At 42.5% G+C, this 17,443-nt stretch overlaps 1 protein-coding gene across 19 annotated transcripts in view; it reads left to right on the forward strand.

Annotated features, from left to right (window-relative positions):
* Nucleotides 1-17,443, forward strand: part of CELF1 (CUGBP Elav-like family member 1) — an 88,650-nt gene that overhangs the window by 51,275 nt on the left and 19,932 nt on the right. For 10 of the 19 annotated variants that reach the window (XM_016186401.2, XM_007519042.3, XM_060176417.1 and 7 more), the window contains 7 exons: nt 796-947; nt 11,508-11,695; nt 13,822-13,904; nt 14,592-14,640; nt 15,775-15,909; nt 16,411-16,490; nt 17,166-17,327. In XM_016186401.2, coding sequence (XP_016041887.2) covers nt 796-947; nt 11,508-11,695; nt 13,822-13,904; nt 14,592-14,640; nt 15,775-15,909; nt 16,411-16,490; nt 17,166-17,327 — 849 coding nt within the window. Of the gene's footprint in view, nt 1-795; nt 948-5,369; nt 5,506-11,507; nt 11,696-13,821; nt 13,905-14,591; nt 14,641-15,774; nt 15,910-16,410; nt 16,491-17,165; nt 17,328-17,443 lie in introns of those variants that run through there. The other 9 variants (XM_060176420.1, XM_016186403.2, XM_016186404.2 and 6 more) reach the window with 3 other exon arrangements.

Below are 17,443 nucleotides of genomic sequence, written 5' to 3' on the forward strand. Positions count from 1 at the left end.
GCTGGGAACTGAAAATCTTTTTCCATCACCATTATGTTAATCTCCTCAGTTCACTATTCCATTTTTGTTCATTCATTTAAGTTTAAAATCTTCCAGCAGTTTAAAAATTTAGAGTTATTCAAGAGGTTTTACTTTGTTTACTCTCCAATAAATGTCACCAAAAGCAGAAATTTTAAAAGACCTTCATTCTGAGGGGTCAGCCCTGTTAGGTAGGATATGTGAACATCAGGTTTCTGCTGGCTTGACCTTGGCCTGCTTATGTTACGATAAACGCCACCACTCCTCTGATGTGACTGTTGTAAAGTTACTTTGGACCAAAGCATTGATTCTCTGGCACATATAGACAGTTCAGATCAAGAGTAACAACACAGTTACTATTCCAAAACCATTTTCAGACACCCCCCCCCCCCAAATGAGCCTTTTCATTTCTTTATTTCATCAGGTAGTTTCACAGACTTTGGGGGCCCTCAAAAAACTAACCTCCAGGGGTGAGTTTGAAAGATGTGAAACAAGTTAGTATTTCTTCTGCTCTGTTAGCCACTGCTATCTTCATGGATCTGACACTCCATTTATCTGACAGCGCACTCAGTACTGCTTCGCCAGGAAAAACGGCACAAAGCAAGCCTGGTGCATCAGCACTTTCATTGTGTGCTGGGTGAACCTCCCTTCACATGGTCACATCCCCCTTTTAATCCAGTACTCCCTTTCCCTTCCCCAGTCCTGCCTGTTTTTGTGGCACTTATTGCTGGTTTCCCTGAGCTCCTCTTTCCACTTTGTGTTTTTTGTGGGGCCCAGGAAGCTAAAGCTGTGTGTATTTGTGGATCAGACAAGTGCAGCAAGTTTATATCATTGGCTTCTGAAGGGGAGAGTGAGGTGATGGCCGCGTTTAAGTTGGATTTCCTTCCAGAAATGATGGTGGATCATTGCTCTTTGAATTCCAGTCCTGTGTAAGTATTTTTGTTGTCTTATAATTTTTATCATAAGCAGAGGAACTGGGCGGTTTATTTTACAAAACAAGTCCCTTAGAAGAAACACTCTGGTTAGCAAGCCAGATTTCGCACTGTTAATATTGTCTCATCACTGTTGATTTCCTTAAGGCAGTGAGGGAGTTTTGCACTTATTTGATGTATGATCAGCAACACCAGCTACCGTGTTGTTTTCATTCCCTTTAAGCCATAGCTTTCCCATATGATAGATTGCAATAGTTTTTATGTAAACTAGTTTTATTGCTTTGGATTGGGTATACAGTTTCAAATTATCTTTTGGAAGTGTTTATTTTTAATTATTATTTTTTTTTATATCACAGAGGATACTGGTAGGTAAGGGTATAAACTGCAATATGATATAAAACATTGTCATGTAACCTGTAATCCTGGGCCTTGATCTCCTCTCCCTACCCCTCCACCTACTGAAAGTGCACTACAATCCCAGGTCTCAGGGATATGAGCGGTACCTCCCTCATCCAAGAACACATGGTCACTTTTGATGGACAGTTTGCCCAAATCACGGGAATGAGAAAACTTACCTGTTTGAAATGCTATTGAAGAAGTGATAGTGCCTTAGTGCATAGTGAAGATGCTAACCGGGCTCCCAACTGTGGCTACAAGGAATCTGAATTCTGGACTAATAGAGAAGAACATGTTTCTTACTCTTGATTTTAGGCTTCAAAATATCTTGACCTCAAACCTAACGAGCCATATGTTAACCAAAGCCAAGAGCATTAAGTGGTAGGGTATGCCCTGGATGACAGGTGCTAGGTAGTTGCATTTCTGAGTTTGGGCCTCTGTATACAGAGCAGCCCACCCTGGGATTAGGTGTAACAGGTATGGATGCAGGCTTAATTTTAGGCAAAGGAATTAACTTAATACACATGATCCCCTGCACAGCCCCAAGATCCCAAGGGGAGAGAAGATTTATTTTTGGAGACAGAGAAATTGAGAGGGAAGAGAAAGAAAAAGAGTGGTCCAGGAGGTGGCACAATGAATAAAGTGTTGGACTCTCAAGCATGAGGTCCTGAGTTCAGTCCCCAGCAGCACATGTACCAGAGTGATGTCTGGTGCTTTCTCTTTCCTCCTGTCCCTCTCATTAATAAATAAATAAATTTAAAAAAAAAAAGAGGGAGAAAGATATATTCAGTAGTGGGGGAACAGGGACTTGAATCCTGATCCTTGCATCAGGAAATAGTTGCACGCCACCACCCAGCCCTATAGTCAGGAATTTTCAAAGAAACATAATTTGAGAGAACTTGCCAGAGAACTATTGGTGTTAATCTTGGGTGTAAGTGCAGTTTAGAAGATAGCTTTTTATTTTTGCCTACTGGACCACATTTGCTTAATTATTGCAAGGCCATGGGCCCACTTGAAGTGGATACCATATACCAGAACACCAGGGTCGAAAAGAAGAAAATTCTTGAGAATAATGTGTGCTTACCATCTCTTTCTTGGATTCTCAGCTCTTTCTGTCTTTCTTAAGCCGAAAACTTGCCATCAGTGGTTATTCTCTATGCAGTGATTTTACCCCGGGACGTGATCTAATAGTGTATCTTTAAAAATCTTTACAACTGAGATTTGGACTGGCTGTTTATTCCTACTCTTACTTTAAACAATGTCCTTTACTCTACCCCGACCATTCTTGAGCTTCCGTTAACCTCTCTTACTTTACTTGCACCCTAGGAACTGGGTGTTTTCTGGGATCTGTATCTTACACCTTTTGTTCTTAGTTTTCCATTGCCTTAAAGGGGCCACTAGTATGCATCTCTGAATTGTAGATTTGTCTATACCCCACCCCGACCCCCCACCTCTCATTTCTGTGCTCTCTGGCTTTTGTTATAAAAGCTGCCTACCAGAAACTTTGATGTGGGGGATTTTTGCATAGAAAAAAAAGTTTCCATATCATCTGCACTAAAACTCAAGAAGATACAAGCAGCTCTTGTCTTCTCCTTCACTGAGTGATTCCCAAGTCCTGCCTCCCAGATTTCTCGATATTGCCTGAGACTGAACCACAGTCTTAGAGACTAGTTTCTGCAAAAGCCTTCTGACACCCATATCTATATTTGTCTTGCTTAGCTATATCTCTTAAATATTTCATTTATTTATTGGCTAGAGACAGAAAGAAATCTAGAAGGGGGAGATAGGGAGAGAGATACTTGCAGTACTGCCTCACCACCCATGAAGTTCCCCAGCAAGTAGGGACCAGGGGCTTGAACCTGCCCATATTTTTCCATTTTGTTCTGTCTTTTTTTTTTATTTATTTATTCCCTTTTGTTGCCCTTGTTTTATTGTTGTAGTTATTATTATTATTGTTGTTGTCGTTGTTGGATAGGACAGAGAGAAACGGAGAGAGGAGGGGAAGACAGAGAGGGGGAGAGAAAGACACCTGCAGACCTGTTTCACCGCCTGTGAAGCGACTCCCCTGCAGGTGGGGAGCCGGGGTTCGAACCGGGATCCTTATGCCGGTCCTTGTGCTTTGCGCCACCTGCGCTTAACCCGCTGCGCTACAGCCCGACTCCCTTGTTCTGTCTTTTAGTTGCTGCCTTTTAGAAGCCAAATCTGATCATTCCCTTTTTGTTTTGCAATCTGCAGTCCACACCTTAAAAAGCTTTGCCCTGGGCTTTTTCATCTTTCTTGTTAAAAATGACTTTATACTCTCCCCTGATTTTCTCAGGTCTTCTTTCCTTTTTAAAAACTATTCTTTTTATTGAGGTGTGTGTGTGTGAATAAAATCATTTATTCATTTATTTTTATTGGGTGTGTGGGGGTGGTGGTGGTGGTGGTGGTGGTGGTGGTGGTGTGTGTAGACCAGAGCTTCTCTCAGGCACATGTGGTGCTGAATTTCTACCTCAGGATCTCATAGTTGAGATACCAATATCTTTTTCATTGTGCCACCTCCTGAGGTGCTTTTTTTTTTTTTTTTTTAAGTTTTTCTAGTGTTACCTCGCTCATTTCTCCTCTTGAACCTCAGTCCTTGTGCAGAGTAATATGTGTGCTCAATCAGGTGCCCCACCATCCAGTCTCATCCAGTCAACTTTTATGCATTCCTCTAGTGTGAAGTATGACACATAGTAGTAGTAGCTTGGAAAATAGATTTGAATAATAAATCCTGTGAGGATTATTATATGTTTAATAAATTATAAATATAGTATTTATTTTATAAATAACCTAGATAATTATAGATGTGGTCTCTCCAGTCACTTCTGTACCCCAGGGAAGAAAATTTAGAAAATTTTCACAACCAGATTGTTAACTCTTCTGTCATTGAATGGTGACTTAATGGCACTAAGCAGCAAGGGCCCTCCTGGTTTAAAAGCCTCTGGCCCCCCACCTGCCGGGGTGTGGGGGAGGTCACCTCACCATTAGTGAAGCAGGTCTTCAGGTCTCTGTCTCCCTTTCCCCATCTCTGTTTTCCCCTCCTCTATTTCTCTCTGTCTTATCCAACAACAACAGCAACAATAACAAGGTAAACAAAATGGGGAAAGATGGCCTCCAGGAGCAGTGGATTCCTAGTGCAGACACTGAGCCCCAGCAATAACTTTGGAGGCAAAAAACCCCCAAAACCTTTTAGCAATAGTTTTTTTTCCTAGTACTTGACCTCCCAACCAGCAGGACGATCTCCCTTTATCAAAATGAAAGGTAGTTCCCTTCAGCATAAATGCATTTGCCTTGTTTTAACTAGACAACAGCTGATAGAGTGACCCAGGCCAGTGCTGCAGGGTCATTTTTATTGTCACACTCTACTAGCTTTTCCATCCTGCCTGTGATTCACATCAGCGGGTCTGGTTGTAGTTGCTGGATATTGGGATACAGAGTCTTTTGGGGAGCTAAGGGCATTGGTTAAGTATCTGAAAAGTTCTTTTAAGGTTTTATTTATTAATGAGAAAGGAGGAGAAAGAACCAGACATCACTGGTCCATGTGCTGCTGAGGATTGAACTCTGGACCTCATACTTGAGAGTCCAACGCTTTCTTCATTGTACCCCTCCTGGACCACAATATCTGGAAATTTTCTCTTTGTATAACAAAGGAAGAGTGGGAAACAAAAGTGCTGAAAGTTTTTTTTTTTTTTTTTTTTAAAGGATTATCACTGTGTCTCGCCACTATCTATAGCTTCTGGTAGCCTTTTTTTTTTTTTTTTTTTTTATGACAGGAGAGAAATTGAGGGAAGGGGAGACTGCAGACTTGCTTACAGCTCGTGTCCTCCCTGCAGGTGGGGGCAGGGGCTCGAACCTGGATCCTTGTCCGTGGTCATGTGCACTTAACCTAATGTGCCACTGTGTGGCCCCTCTGAAAGATTTTTAAATTAAAATTGTTTATTTATTTTGTTGTTAGGGCTTCACTGGGGCTTTGTGGACGTACAGTTCCCCTGCTTCTGGTAGACTCTTTTCAGATAGAGTGTGAGAGACAGAGCTGAAGGAGAGATACCACAGCACCACTGCCCTGCTTGAGAGGCTCTCCCCTTCTGTGGCGCGCCCCTGTGATGGCTGGATGCTTGAGCTCGTGTCCTTGGGCCAGGTGAACTGTTGCCCTGGGTGATCTGTCTCTGGTCCCTGAAATTATTATTTCAAGATAAAATTTCTGCGATAAGATTGGTTCACAACATTATCTGAGCTTCAGGTCCAAGGCATAATGCTTTGACACTTTGTGCACTACATGATTATCAGAACCAGAAATCTAGTTTTTGGCCATTGGCCACAGAGCTAAGGCCATTTTCTGGCTTCACTGACCACCTACCAACTTTCCCTCACATGACCACTAATCTGTCCTCTGTATCTTAGCGTGTGTTTCTGCTTTGTTTCTTGGCTTGCTCTATTTCCCTATAGTCCATATATGATTGAAATCCTAATTTGACTTAATTCAGTAATAGTATATGGTCCATCCTTGTTACAGTGGCAACATTTTTAACTAAGTACTTCCTGTATATATGCATTTTATGTGTATGTGTATATATATATATGTAAATATGTGCACATGTATAGTGCATATATACTTCTGTCCATTAGAGATTATTTTTAAACAGATGAAGGAAATATGTTAGGCTGTTGGACTTAAACTAACAGCTAAAAATATTTTCTTATGGGAGTTGGTCGGTAGTGTAGCGGGTTAAGCGCAGGTGGCGCAAAGTGCAAGGACCAGTATAAGGATCCTGGTTCGAGCCCCAGCTTGCCACATGCAGGGGAGTCGCTTCACAGGCGGTGATCAGGTCTGCAGGTGTCGATCTTTCTCTCCGCCTCTGTCTTCTCTCCTCTTTCCACTTTTCTCTGTCCTACCCAATAACAACAACAACATCAGTAACAATAACAGCTACAACAATAAAAACAACCAGGGCAACAAAACGGAAATAAATATATATTAAAAAGAAAAAAAAGTTTTTGTATAAAAGCACCTGTGAACTGGACTAATGAATCAGGAACTTTGTAGCTAAACCTGGAAAATCTTTTCTTCCTTTTTAATTTATTGATTTTGCTACCAGGGTTATTGCTGCGGGTCTGCAATTACATGATTTCTCTTTGCTTGCTGCTGCTAATGGGGGGGGGGGGGTTGCTGTACTGCTCCACTCCTTTTGTGAACGTCATGTGCTGGTGCTTCCACGTGGTCGTCTGAGATTCTTGTGCTCTGCTAGTGAACTCTTCCCAGTCCTTATCTTTTTATTTTGAAATTACTCATTCATGTCTATCTGTGTTTTTATTTTTACCAGGACACGGCTCGGCTCTGGCCTAAAGTGGTCAGTGTACTATTTCTGAGCTGCTGCCTTGTTCCCTAGGCTCCCACCTTATGATCCCAGATCACAGTTTACTCTCTGCTTGTGCCTCCTCTTCTGTTCCTCACCTGATTATAACTGGGTACAGCATGGCTTTGCCTTTGTCACTTTCCTTCCACGGTGTCATCTTTTTCTTTTAAATTGATGTATGACTCACGTAACAAAACATATCCTTTTAAAGAACACAATTGAGTGATTTTTGTTTAAAGGTGTAATTGTCAGTGAAGAGGAAAAGAGAAGGGGGCGGTGGGACCAGCACATGCTCAGCTCTGGTGTAAGGCGGTGCTGGGGATTGAGCCTACGCCTTCTGGGTCCTCAGCCATGAGTCTGTACCTCAGCTAGCTGAGTTTCTTCCTGGTCTTTTAGAACAACGCATCACTCAGCCCAGACTGGAATCTTGCGGCCCCCCCCCCCCCAATCATTTCTGCACGCCATAGTCCAAATCTTCATTCCTCGGGACATCTCACTAACATGCTTTCCACATACCTCGATCCATTCATATCATTAGGATCATGCAGTTTATATAGCCTTTTGAAGTTTTTGTTTTTGTCACTATTGTAGCAAGAGAACCCCTCTCATATATTATATCCATCCATATTTCATTTTTCATTTTCTCTTATTGACAAGAGACAGAAATTGAGAGGGAAAGGGGGGAGGTATAAACTTTCAGCATTGCTTAACTGCTTATAAAGCTTACTCCCCTGCAGGTGGGGACCAGGTGCTTGAACCCGGGACTCTTGAGCTCATGGTGACCAGTGTGCTCGGCTTTTTTTTTTTTTTTTTTTTTTGCCTCCAGGGTTATTGCTGGGACTTGGTGCCTGCACCACGAATCCACTGCTCCTGGAGACTTTTTTTTCCCTTTTTGTTGCCCTTGTTGTTTATCATTGTTGTTAGTGTTCTTGCCACTGCTGCTACTGTTGTTGGATAGGACAGAGAAAAATTAAGAGAAGAGGGGAAGACAGGGAGAGAGACCTGCAGACCTGCTTCACCACTTGTGAGGTAACCTCCTGCAGGTGGAGAGCTGGGGGCTTGAACTGGGATCTTTGCGCTTTGTGCCATGTGCGCTTAACCCGCTATGCTACCATCCGGGGACACCCCCCCCCCTTTTTTAAATACCAGAGCACTGCTTATCCCTGCCTTCTGGTGGTGTTGGGGATTGAACCTGGAGACTCAGGCATCACAGTCTGTCTGCATAATCATTATGTTATCTTACCACCCCCCCTTCTTAAAAATGTTTATTTATTCTCTTTTGTTGCCTTTATTGTTTTATTGTTGTAATTATTGTTGTCATCATTGTTGGATAGGACAAAGAAATGGAGAGAGGAAGGGAAGACAAAGGGGGAGAGAAAGATACATACCTGCAGACCTGTTTCACTGCTTGTGAAGTGACTCCCCTGCAGGTGGGGAGCCAGGGGCTCGAACAGGGATCCTTACGCTGGTCCTTGGCATTTTGCGCCACATGTGCTTAACCCGCTGTGCTACCACCTGACACCTCCCCCCCTTTAATTTAAGACTTACTTACTGAGTGAGAGGAACGCAGCATTACACTGGCATGTAGGATGCTGGGGAATCTTAGGGTCTCATGCTTCAGAGTCCAGCGGTTTATCCACTCCCACCCCCAATACTACTCAATTAGCTCTAGCTTCTCGGGGTTGGGGATTGAACCTGGAACCTTACAGCATTAAGCATGAAACTCTTTGCTACTTTGATGTGTTCCCCATCTTAAACTTTTGTACTTCTGACATCATTGTCTCTCTAACCAATTCCAGATTCTATAGAACAGTGCTGTGCAGTAGAACTTGCTATGGTTATAAAAATGTTCTCTGCTGTTCTATGCAGTCACATGTGGCTAGTGTGACCCAGGAACTGGAGTTTTGATTTAAATTAAATAGCCCTATGTGGCTAGTGACTTGGCCTGCTCAGTACTGCTGTAGATGAACTTGATTGGCTGGGACTGTTTGAAGCATATGTCACACTCAGTCTTTGCTTTCCCGCCAGCCAGTGGCCAGCTTGTTGGGTAAGATCCCACTCTCTGTTTAGTTAGCAAAGCTTAGGGGGTGAATAGGGCAGATCATCAATGTTGTTTCCTGAGCTAGGCACCGTGGGGAGGGTTTAAGGTTTTTTTTGTTTGTTTGTTTGTTTTTTAAGCATATAAGCATGTTGAAAATTGAAAGTTGTGTGTGTGTGTGTCCCTTCTCCTAATTGGTTTTCTTTCTTTACAAGAAATCAGTACTGATAAGATAGTGTCTAGTCCTGACTTCTTGCAATTCTTATTTTTCTGCCACTTGTTGCCATTGTTACTATACTGTTTGTACAGGAACATAAAAAGAGGTGAATTTGTTCCAGATATCTCCCCCAACAATACTTAGTACTTGCCTTCTCACTTCCCTTCTCCCCAAATCTTGTTTCTCCTTAGTCCCATCCTATTTCTGGGTCAGGACAGGTAGTAAATAAGAATTATTGTGTTGTTGGGAAAGTCTTGACGCACTTTTGCATAGAATAATGTGTCGGGCCAGGTCGTAGCACAGCAGGTTAAGTGCACATGGCGCAAAGCGCAGGGACCAGCATAAGGATCCCAGTTTGACCCACACCCCCCCCCCCCCGTTCCCCACCTGCAGGGAAGTTGCTTCACAAGCAGTAAAGCTAGTCTGTAGGTATCTAGGTATCTCTCTCTCCCCATCTGTCTTCCCCATCTCTCTTGATTTCGCTTTCCTGTCCAATAACAAGGGCAACAAAATGGGGAAAATGGCTTCCAGGAGCAGTGGATTCATAGTGCAGGCACCGAGCCCCAGTGATAACCCTGGAGGCAAAAAAAAAAAAAAAAAAAAAAGGAGAAGGAGAAGGAGAAGAAGAATGTGTCATGACTTTCCTGACAACTCAGGAAGTGGCACTACCCAGTAGAGCACACACATTACCATGTGCAGGGACCTGGGTTCAAGCCACTCATCCCCACCTGCAGGGGGAATGGGGGAGGAAGTGCTGTAGGTGTCTCAAATAAATTTAAAAAAAACTAGCACAGAAAATAAGAATTTGCTCAATTGGTAGAAAATCAGATATGAGTGTTGGTTTTCCTAGTTTAATCCTCACTAGCTTTTGTATGGAGTAGTGCTCTTGACTTCTCATTCTGTCCCATTAAGGAAGGAGTTAGAGCATGACTTTGAGAAGATATTTAGTGGTAAATGCCTAGACAAGGTAGAATCCTTAGTATGTCACACTGGCGTCTTGTGAACATGGAACTTTTATGAACTTGAGGACAGTGTAGATACCAGGGGAGGGAGAGAGAATAAAAGACAAGAACATAAGGATGGACAAGCATCCCTCCTTATCTCTTCAGCCACAAGAACGAATTGATGGGCAAGTGTGTGCCCCCTCTTGCATATACATTGGTATCCATGTGGCTACTTTCCTCTCTGCTTTTATCTCTAGCTGATACTGCCATTTTTGTTTCTAAGCTGTGCTCCAAAGAAATAGTAGTCTCAGGGGCTCGGGTGGTAGCGCAGCAGGTTAAGTGCACATGGCGCAAAGTGCAAGGACCGGCATAAGAATCCAAGTTTGAGCCCCCGGCTCCCCACCTGCAGAGGGTCCCTTCACAGGCGGCGAAGCAGGCCTGCAGGTGTCTATCTTTCTCTCCACCTCTCTGTCTTCCCCTCCTCTCTCCATTTCTGTCCTATCCAGCAACAACAACAGCAATGACAATAATAATAGTGGTGACAACAACAACAACAAGGGCAACAAAATGGGAAACATGGCCTCCAGGAGCAGTGGCTTTGTAGTGCAGGCTCCGAGCCCCAGCAATAACCCCGGAGGTGAAAAAGAAAAAGAAATAGCAGTCCCTTGTTTTGTTTATATGCTAGTATAGCCACATTTAACACAATATGTGACAGCCTGTAACTAGGGAGGTGACTTGACTCAGTGGGTAAAGCAAAGGACTTTCATGTGTGAGTCCCCTGGTTAAATTCATGCCACTGCATATGCCATGATAGGCGCTCTGTGCCATACCCCCCTCCATATGAAATGAATTGAGTCTATGGTTGGTTTTTTTTTTTAATATATATTAACAGCTAATATCAATAGGTGCCCATTATTTATTGGAAGAAGCCACACATAACTCCAATATAATGATTTCCACAGCATTTTTTATGCCTCTTAAGCTCTTCTGAGTATTCTATGTTAAATTGAGAGTGTCAGGTTCCTTAATTAAAACTTAGTATGTCAGGTGTGCATCCAGTAATGAGGACCTGCACAAGGATCCAGGTTTGAGCCCCCGGCTCCCTACCTGCAGGGGGGACGCTTCACAAGCAGAGAAGCTGGTCTGCAGGTGTCTCTATTTCTCTCTCTATCTCCCCCTCCTCTCTAAATTTCTCTCTGTCCTGTCCAATAAATCGGAAAGAAATGGTCACTGGAAGCAGTGGATTCGCAGTGCTGACACTGAGCCCCAGTGATAATCCTGGGGCGGGGGAACACCCAGTATTGTCCTAATCAAAACTGACTTTGGTTGAGAATCTAATAGTAGGGAAATGACCGTGGTGGACCAGAGAAGAACCATGGACTCTAAATCAGGGTGGCAGAAGGGCAGTGGGGACCCAGTCCACAGTGGTGGAGGAAGGTTGTTGATGGGAGTGATATTTAAACACCCAGTACAGGGAGATGAGCACTTGTTCTCACGTGACAACTGTCTAGTGAGTGGTTTTCGTGGTGAGGACACTTCTGGAAAGCAAATGAATACATTATGAAAATTTTACTTTATTTCATGTAGCTCTAAGAAAATGAACGGCACCCTGGACCACCCAGACCAACCGGATCTTGATGCCATCAAGATGTTTGTAGGCCAGGTGCCAAGAACCTGGTCTGAGAAGGATTTGAGAGAGCTCTTTGAACAGTATGGTGCTGTGTATGAAATAAATGTCCTAAGAGATAGGAGCCAGAACCCTCCTCAGAGCAAAGGTAAGAAGGGCTTTGGGTGTTGTCCCCCTGTCTGTTTGCCCCCCCCCCCCACACACACACACACACAGTTAGGGGTTTTACTTGCCATCTATGTGCATGTTGTTTCTGATTGCCAGGATACTCTCACAGTCATTTGGGGTGAGAAAGTCTGTCCTTTCTACTAATGTTATCTTTGGCCCAAACACACTATAACTGTAGAGCAGAAAAGTTCAACAGCTGGTGAAAAGCTCACTTGGATAGTGTGCTGCTGTGCTACATGTGTGGCCCGGGTTGAAGTCCGGCCCCCACTGCATTGAAGGAAGCTTCAGTGCTGTAGTGTGGTATGTTCTGTTCTCTGTCTCATGAGGTGACATCATAAATTGGATCTTGAACATTCTTTTATAGAAACTTTAAACTTGAAGCAGGTTCATAGAAATATCTCATTTGATTTCAAGGATAGAATGAACAAAGACAGATTGAAATAAACCAACCACATAAAGTCTTCTATAATTCTTTGGCTAAGTCAGCTAAAAAAGAGATACATCCCCCTTGGGTTTCTTACTTTCTTTTTTTAATTTAATTTATTTATCTGTTCCCACTTTTGTTGCCCTTGTTTTATTGTTGTAGTTATTATTGATGTTGTTGTTGTTGGACAGGACAGAGAGAACTGGAGAGAGGAGGGGAAGACAGAGAGAGGGAGAGAAAGATAGACACCTGCAGACCTGCTTCACCGCCTGTGAAGCGACTCCCCTGCAGATGGGGAGCCTGGGGCTCGAACCAGGGTCCTAACACTGGTACTTGCGCTTTGCGCCATGTGTGCTTAACCCGCTGCACTACCACCCGACTCTCCCCCCCCCACCCCCGTTTCTGTTAGTGCTGAAGAGGTCTTATAGGGTCACTTCTTAAACAGGAGGGACTTGCTTATTTGGATGTGACCTGCTAAATATGGGAGAAAGGGTGAGGCACTTACAGAACTACCCAGCAAAGTAGACATTTCATAGAGCTAATGGTAGTGATAAATAATGTATTAGCTTCGCCTCAGTGCATATGAATAAATATTTTTCTAAATAATGAATTTGAGTCATTTTCTCCTTCCCTTTTCTTCCTCCCTCCCTTTCCTTTCCCTCCTTCTTTGCTTTTTTTTCCCCTTTCTTTTTATTAGAGCACTGATCAGCTCTGACTTATGATGGTTCAGAGGATTGAACCTGGGACATCAGAGCCTCAAGCATGACAGTCTTTTTTTTTTTTTTTTTTTTTTTTTTTTTTTTTTGCTTAACCATTCTGCTATCTAGCCCGTCCCCTAAATAATTTTCTGTAAAAGTCATTTTATGATACAAAAGTGGAACAGACATGATGGTCATATGTTTAAAACCAACATGTGGTTTAGAGACCAGAGGAATTATGTTTTATAAGTCATAAAAAATGTGAAATATTTTCTGAAAATTATTGGCAGTATATAATATGCAGTGATTTTAGTGCTTAGTTACAGCATGATTTAAAAAAAAAACCTATAGAGTGTCTTATGGGGCTGTACCTAAAATTTATAAGATACATCCTCCCTCCTTGCCCCAGAAAAGACCCCAAAAGTACAAACTATAGATCCCCTCAGTCACTGCCATCTGCTGTGAGAAAGTTAATTGTATTTGATAAAAGCCAAGAATAAAAATACTAAGAGGTTTGTATTCTTCATAGTGTAGTAAGTGATAATTATGTTTGAGTCTGGCTACAATATAGGGAGCCCTTTATTCTGAAAAGGGAAAAATTCACGAAGACCATAAGCTGCAAGAATACAAGGCCTGTCTGTCTTGCTTGTAGCTAAAGCCCTCTTGCCATGCCAGCACACCAAACTAGGGTGAATGTCATGGTACTATGAACTTTTTGTAAGGGAATTAATTAATCTCTCTCAGAAGTTACTAGAGCAGTAAAGAGTTTCCGTAGAACTAAAAGGCAATAACAGTCAAGAAAATGCATAGAATAATGTGGATTTTTATCACATGGGTCTTTCCTTTGTTCTTTCTCTCTTCCACCCCCCCCCCATTTTAATAAACCCAGCCTCTGTCGGTCTTATATTTCCATGACAGAGGGAGTGCTTTAACAATTGTTTGTGATCAAAAGATTGGCTTGATGTGAAATCTTGTTTGTTCTAGGGTGCTGTTTTGTTACATTTTACACCCGAAAAGCTGCATTAGAAGCACAGAATGCTCTTCACAACATGAAAGTCCTCCCAGGGGTAAGAAAGCTGCTCATAGTAAATGCAACTAAGGTGTTTTTTTGTTTTGTTTTGTTTGTTTGTTTTTCTCCACATAGAGCATGGCTGTATCAGGTGCATTCTAAAGACTGTTTTGAGGGATGACTTCCACAGGAATTGATGTAAGGAAGATACAAAGGAAATATCTCAGACACACTGATAGTGATCATCTCTCATCCAAGAGTATTTGACTTCTTTTTCCCTCCAGAGTTATCGCTGGGGCTCGGTGCCTGCGGTACAAATCCACTGCTCCTGGAGCCCATTTTTGTTGCCCTTGTTGTCGTTATTATTGTTGTTGTTGGACAGGACAGAGAGAAATTGAGAGAAGAGAGGAAGACAGGGAGGGGAGAGAGAGCAGACCTGCTTCATCGATTTTTAATTGACCCTCCTTCAAGTGGAGAGCCATCGGGGGCTCCAACTGGGATCCTTAGGACGGTCTTTGCACTTTGTACCATGTGCACTTAACCCCACTGTGCTACCATCCAGCCCCTAGGATTTGACTTCTTGACTCACATCCTATTCTGATATTTTGGGTTGAGGTGGGAATTTTCATTTTGAGTTCAGAGGGTACTCTCAAGACTTTATCTACGTGATGTTTCCTTTGGTGTTTTCATTTATATCTTTGAAAGCCTTCGTGTATATAGTGATAATATCTGCCTTGTTTTTTAGATGCATCATCCCATACAGATGAAGCCTGCTGACAGTGAAAAGAACAATGGTAAGCAAATGCATAACCACTCTCCTTATCAGCTGTCTGACCTGCTTGTTTGGTGTTTCCATAACATCTGGATTGCATTCTTTAATCTATCCCCTACATTGTCTTTGCTTTTCTTTAAACAGTATAATCAATAAGTAAGGTAGAGTTGATATGGAAAAGCTATACGAGATCTAGAATGAATCGAGATATTTCCTTAACAGGTGCTTTTAGATTGATTCCGTTATGGGGGGGGGGGGGGCGGGACTGGAACATCGCTCAGGATTTTTGTAAGGTGTCAGGGATTGAATTGAATACCTCCGGCATTTAATTCTGTGTTCTGCCATTAAGCCACCTTCCTGGTCACAAAATGGAATGCATATCCATGAGCAGTAAAATTGCTTTGTTGTTGTTAAGCCAGGGCCTTATGCGTGCAGTTCACCACTTGTGGACTCTGCTCTTTCACTCAGAGAGGCGGAGACACTACAGCAGCACAGCTGCCCCAACTACCACGGCACTCCTGTGTGGTGCTGGGACTCAGATCTGAGTGATTTCTACAGGAGGTGTTGGGTAGAAGGGAATGTGGAATGAATGAATTAGGATAAAGAAATCCTCAAGAATAAAAAAGGAAGGGTGGAGGTTAGGTAGCACAGTGGTTTTGCAAACAGACTCTCAAGCCTGATGTACCGAAGTCTCAGGTTCAATTCCCCCGCACCACCATAAGCCAGACCTGAGCAGTGCTCTGGTAAAATAAAATAATAATAATAATACGAGAGTAGACAGTTACTGTGAGGTCTGTTTTCCCTTGTTGTAAATATGAAAAGAGTAAGAGTAAGCACTAAAAACCAGGCAAATTTCTAAACATCTTGCTTATAATGTCTTTGAGATAAACCAGGTTACTTCTAACATACAGTAAGAAAACAGGCACAGAACGGTTAAACAATTTCTATAAAGTCACAAAGCATTGTTTCATCAAATATTTCATTACAATTTTAACATATCTTGGATTACAAGGAGAAGCTGAATCATGGATGGGGTGGGGGGGGCGGGCATTAGGTAGAGCCAGAATTCAAACCTAGGCTGCCTAGATTCCAGATTATTCTGTCCTACATAGCCTCTTGTAGTAATGTTCAAGCCTTTTGTGTTTTACTCTCTTAGCAGTGGAAGACAGGAAGCTGTTTATTGGTATGATTTCCAAGAAGTGCACTGAAAATGACATCCGAGTGATGTTCTCTTCATTTGGACAGATTGAAGAATGTCGGATATTACGGGGACCTGATGGCCTGAGTCGAGGTGGATACTTTTTTTTGACCTTTAAAGATATTTATCTTAAATTTGGAGTCTCTTTAACTGAGCTAGTGGAAACCAATGATGCCCTGCCCTACATGAACCTATTGTAATGAAGAGGTTGGACTTGGTATTTATCTAGGTTGCCATCATTGCCAGTTCTTTCAGCAGTCGCTGTTCAAACCTCTAAGGAGTCTACCTCCGGTCTGTACTTCAGTGTTATACATTAATATTCTGTCTTCTTGCTCTTGGTTCTTAATATTAAAAAAGAAGCACTTAACAAGAAAACTAGAATACATGATTCTTACCCCCTTGAGCATTTTCTTTCCTTCCTGTGCTCTGGTTTTAATTGCAGTTCATATCTCCCTGTTGTAACATACCTGTCTACTCACAAATTGTGATACTAGTAAGTATGTGTTACTGGTGTGCAATTTAGCACTTAGTAGATGTTAATTAATATTTGCCAGATAAATAAGCGAATGACTTAATTCACTCTTCTCTTACCAGGTTGTGCATTTGTGACCTTTACGACAAGAGCCATGGCACAGACAGCTATCAAGGCAATGCACCAAGCACAGACCATGGAGGTGGGGAGCATATAAACAAGTGGGGGAAGGTCCTTAGTCTGAGAATGTTGGGGCAGTTGTACGTCAGAGTCCAGTAATCAGAATAGTATCTGATCACCCTGAAAGTTAACTAGACCAAACATTTTAAAGTTGAAAATTGATACTGTCTTGAAAATCTACATTGAGCTGGGGACATAATGCACCAAGGCACAGTATACTTAAATGCAGGAATTTCCAGGTTTGATTACCAACACCACCAGAGCTGAGAAGTCATCTAGCCAGCACTGCAGGGACTGGAAAGTGGTGCAGTTGGCTAAAGTACATACATCACTATCCTTAAGGATCCAGGTTCAAGCCTCCACTCCCTACCTGCGGCTGGGGATATATGAGGGGTTTGCAGGTGTCTTTCTCTCTTTCTATCCCCGTCTCCTCCTCCAATTTCTTTCTGTACTATCCAGTAAAATAGGAAAAAGAAGAAGAAAAAAGGCCACCAGGAGTGGTGGATTCGTAGTGTCAGCATCGATCCCCAGTAACAACAGAAAGTTTCCAAGTTAAATTTAAACTATCTTTGCCACTGTGTCTACTGGGCAAAGTATCATTTTCTGAATGAAATAAAAACAAGGCTTACATGTTAATAAAAAAGGATTTTGCCTTCACCCAGAGGAAATGTTTGACGTGGATTTTGTGTTTTCATAGGGTTGCTCATCTCCCATGGTAGTAAAATTTGCTGATACACAGAAGGACAAAGAGCAGAAGAGGATGGCCCAGCAGCTCCAACAGCAGATGCAGCAAATCAGCGCAGCATCCGTGTGGGGAAACCTTGCTGGTCTAAATACTCTTGGACCTCAGTATTTAGCAGTGAGTTTTTGTGGTTTGCTTTCAGCAGACTGTGCAAGCTCCCAGCTGCTCCTGTTTTTTCTGTCCCTGGCTAACCAGCACAATGACATTATAACTTTGGCATATGTTACATAAAA

Source organism: Erinaceus europaeus, chromosome 17 (genome assembly GCF_950295315.1).
Source record: "Erinaceus europaeus chromosome 17, mEriEur2.1, whole genome shotgun sequence".
Classification (NCBI taxonomy): domain Eukaryota; kingdom Metazoa; phylum Chordata; class Mammalia; order Eulipotyphla; family Erinaceidae; genus Erinaceus; species Erinaceus europaeus.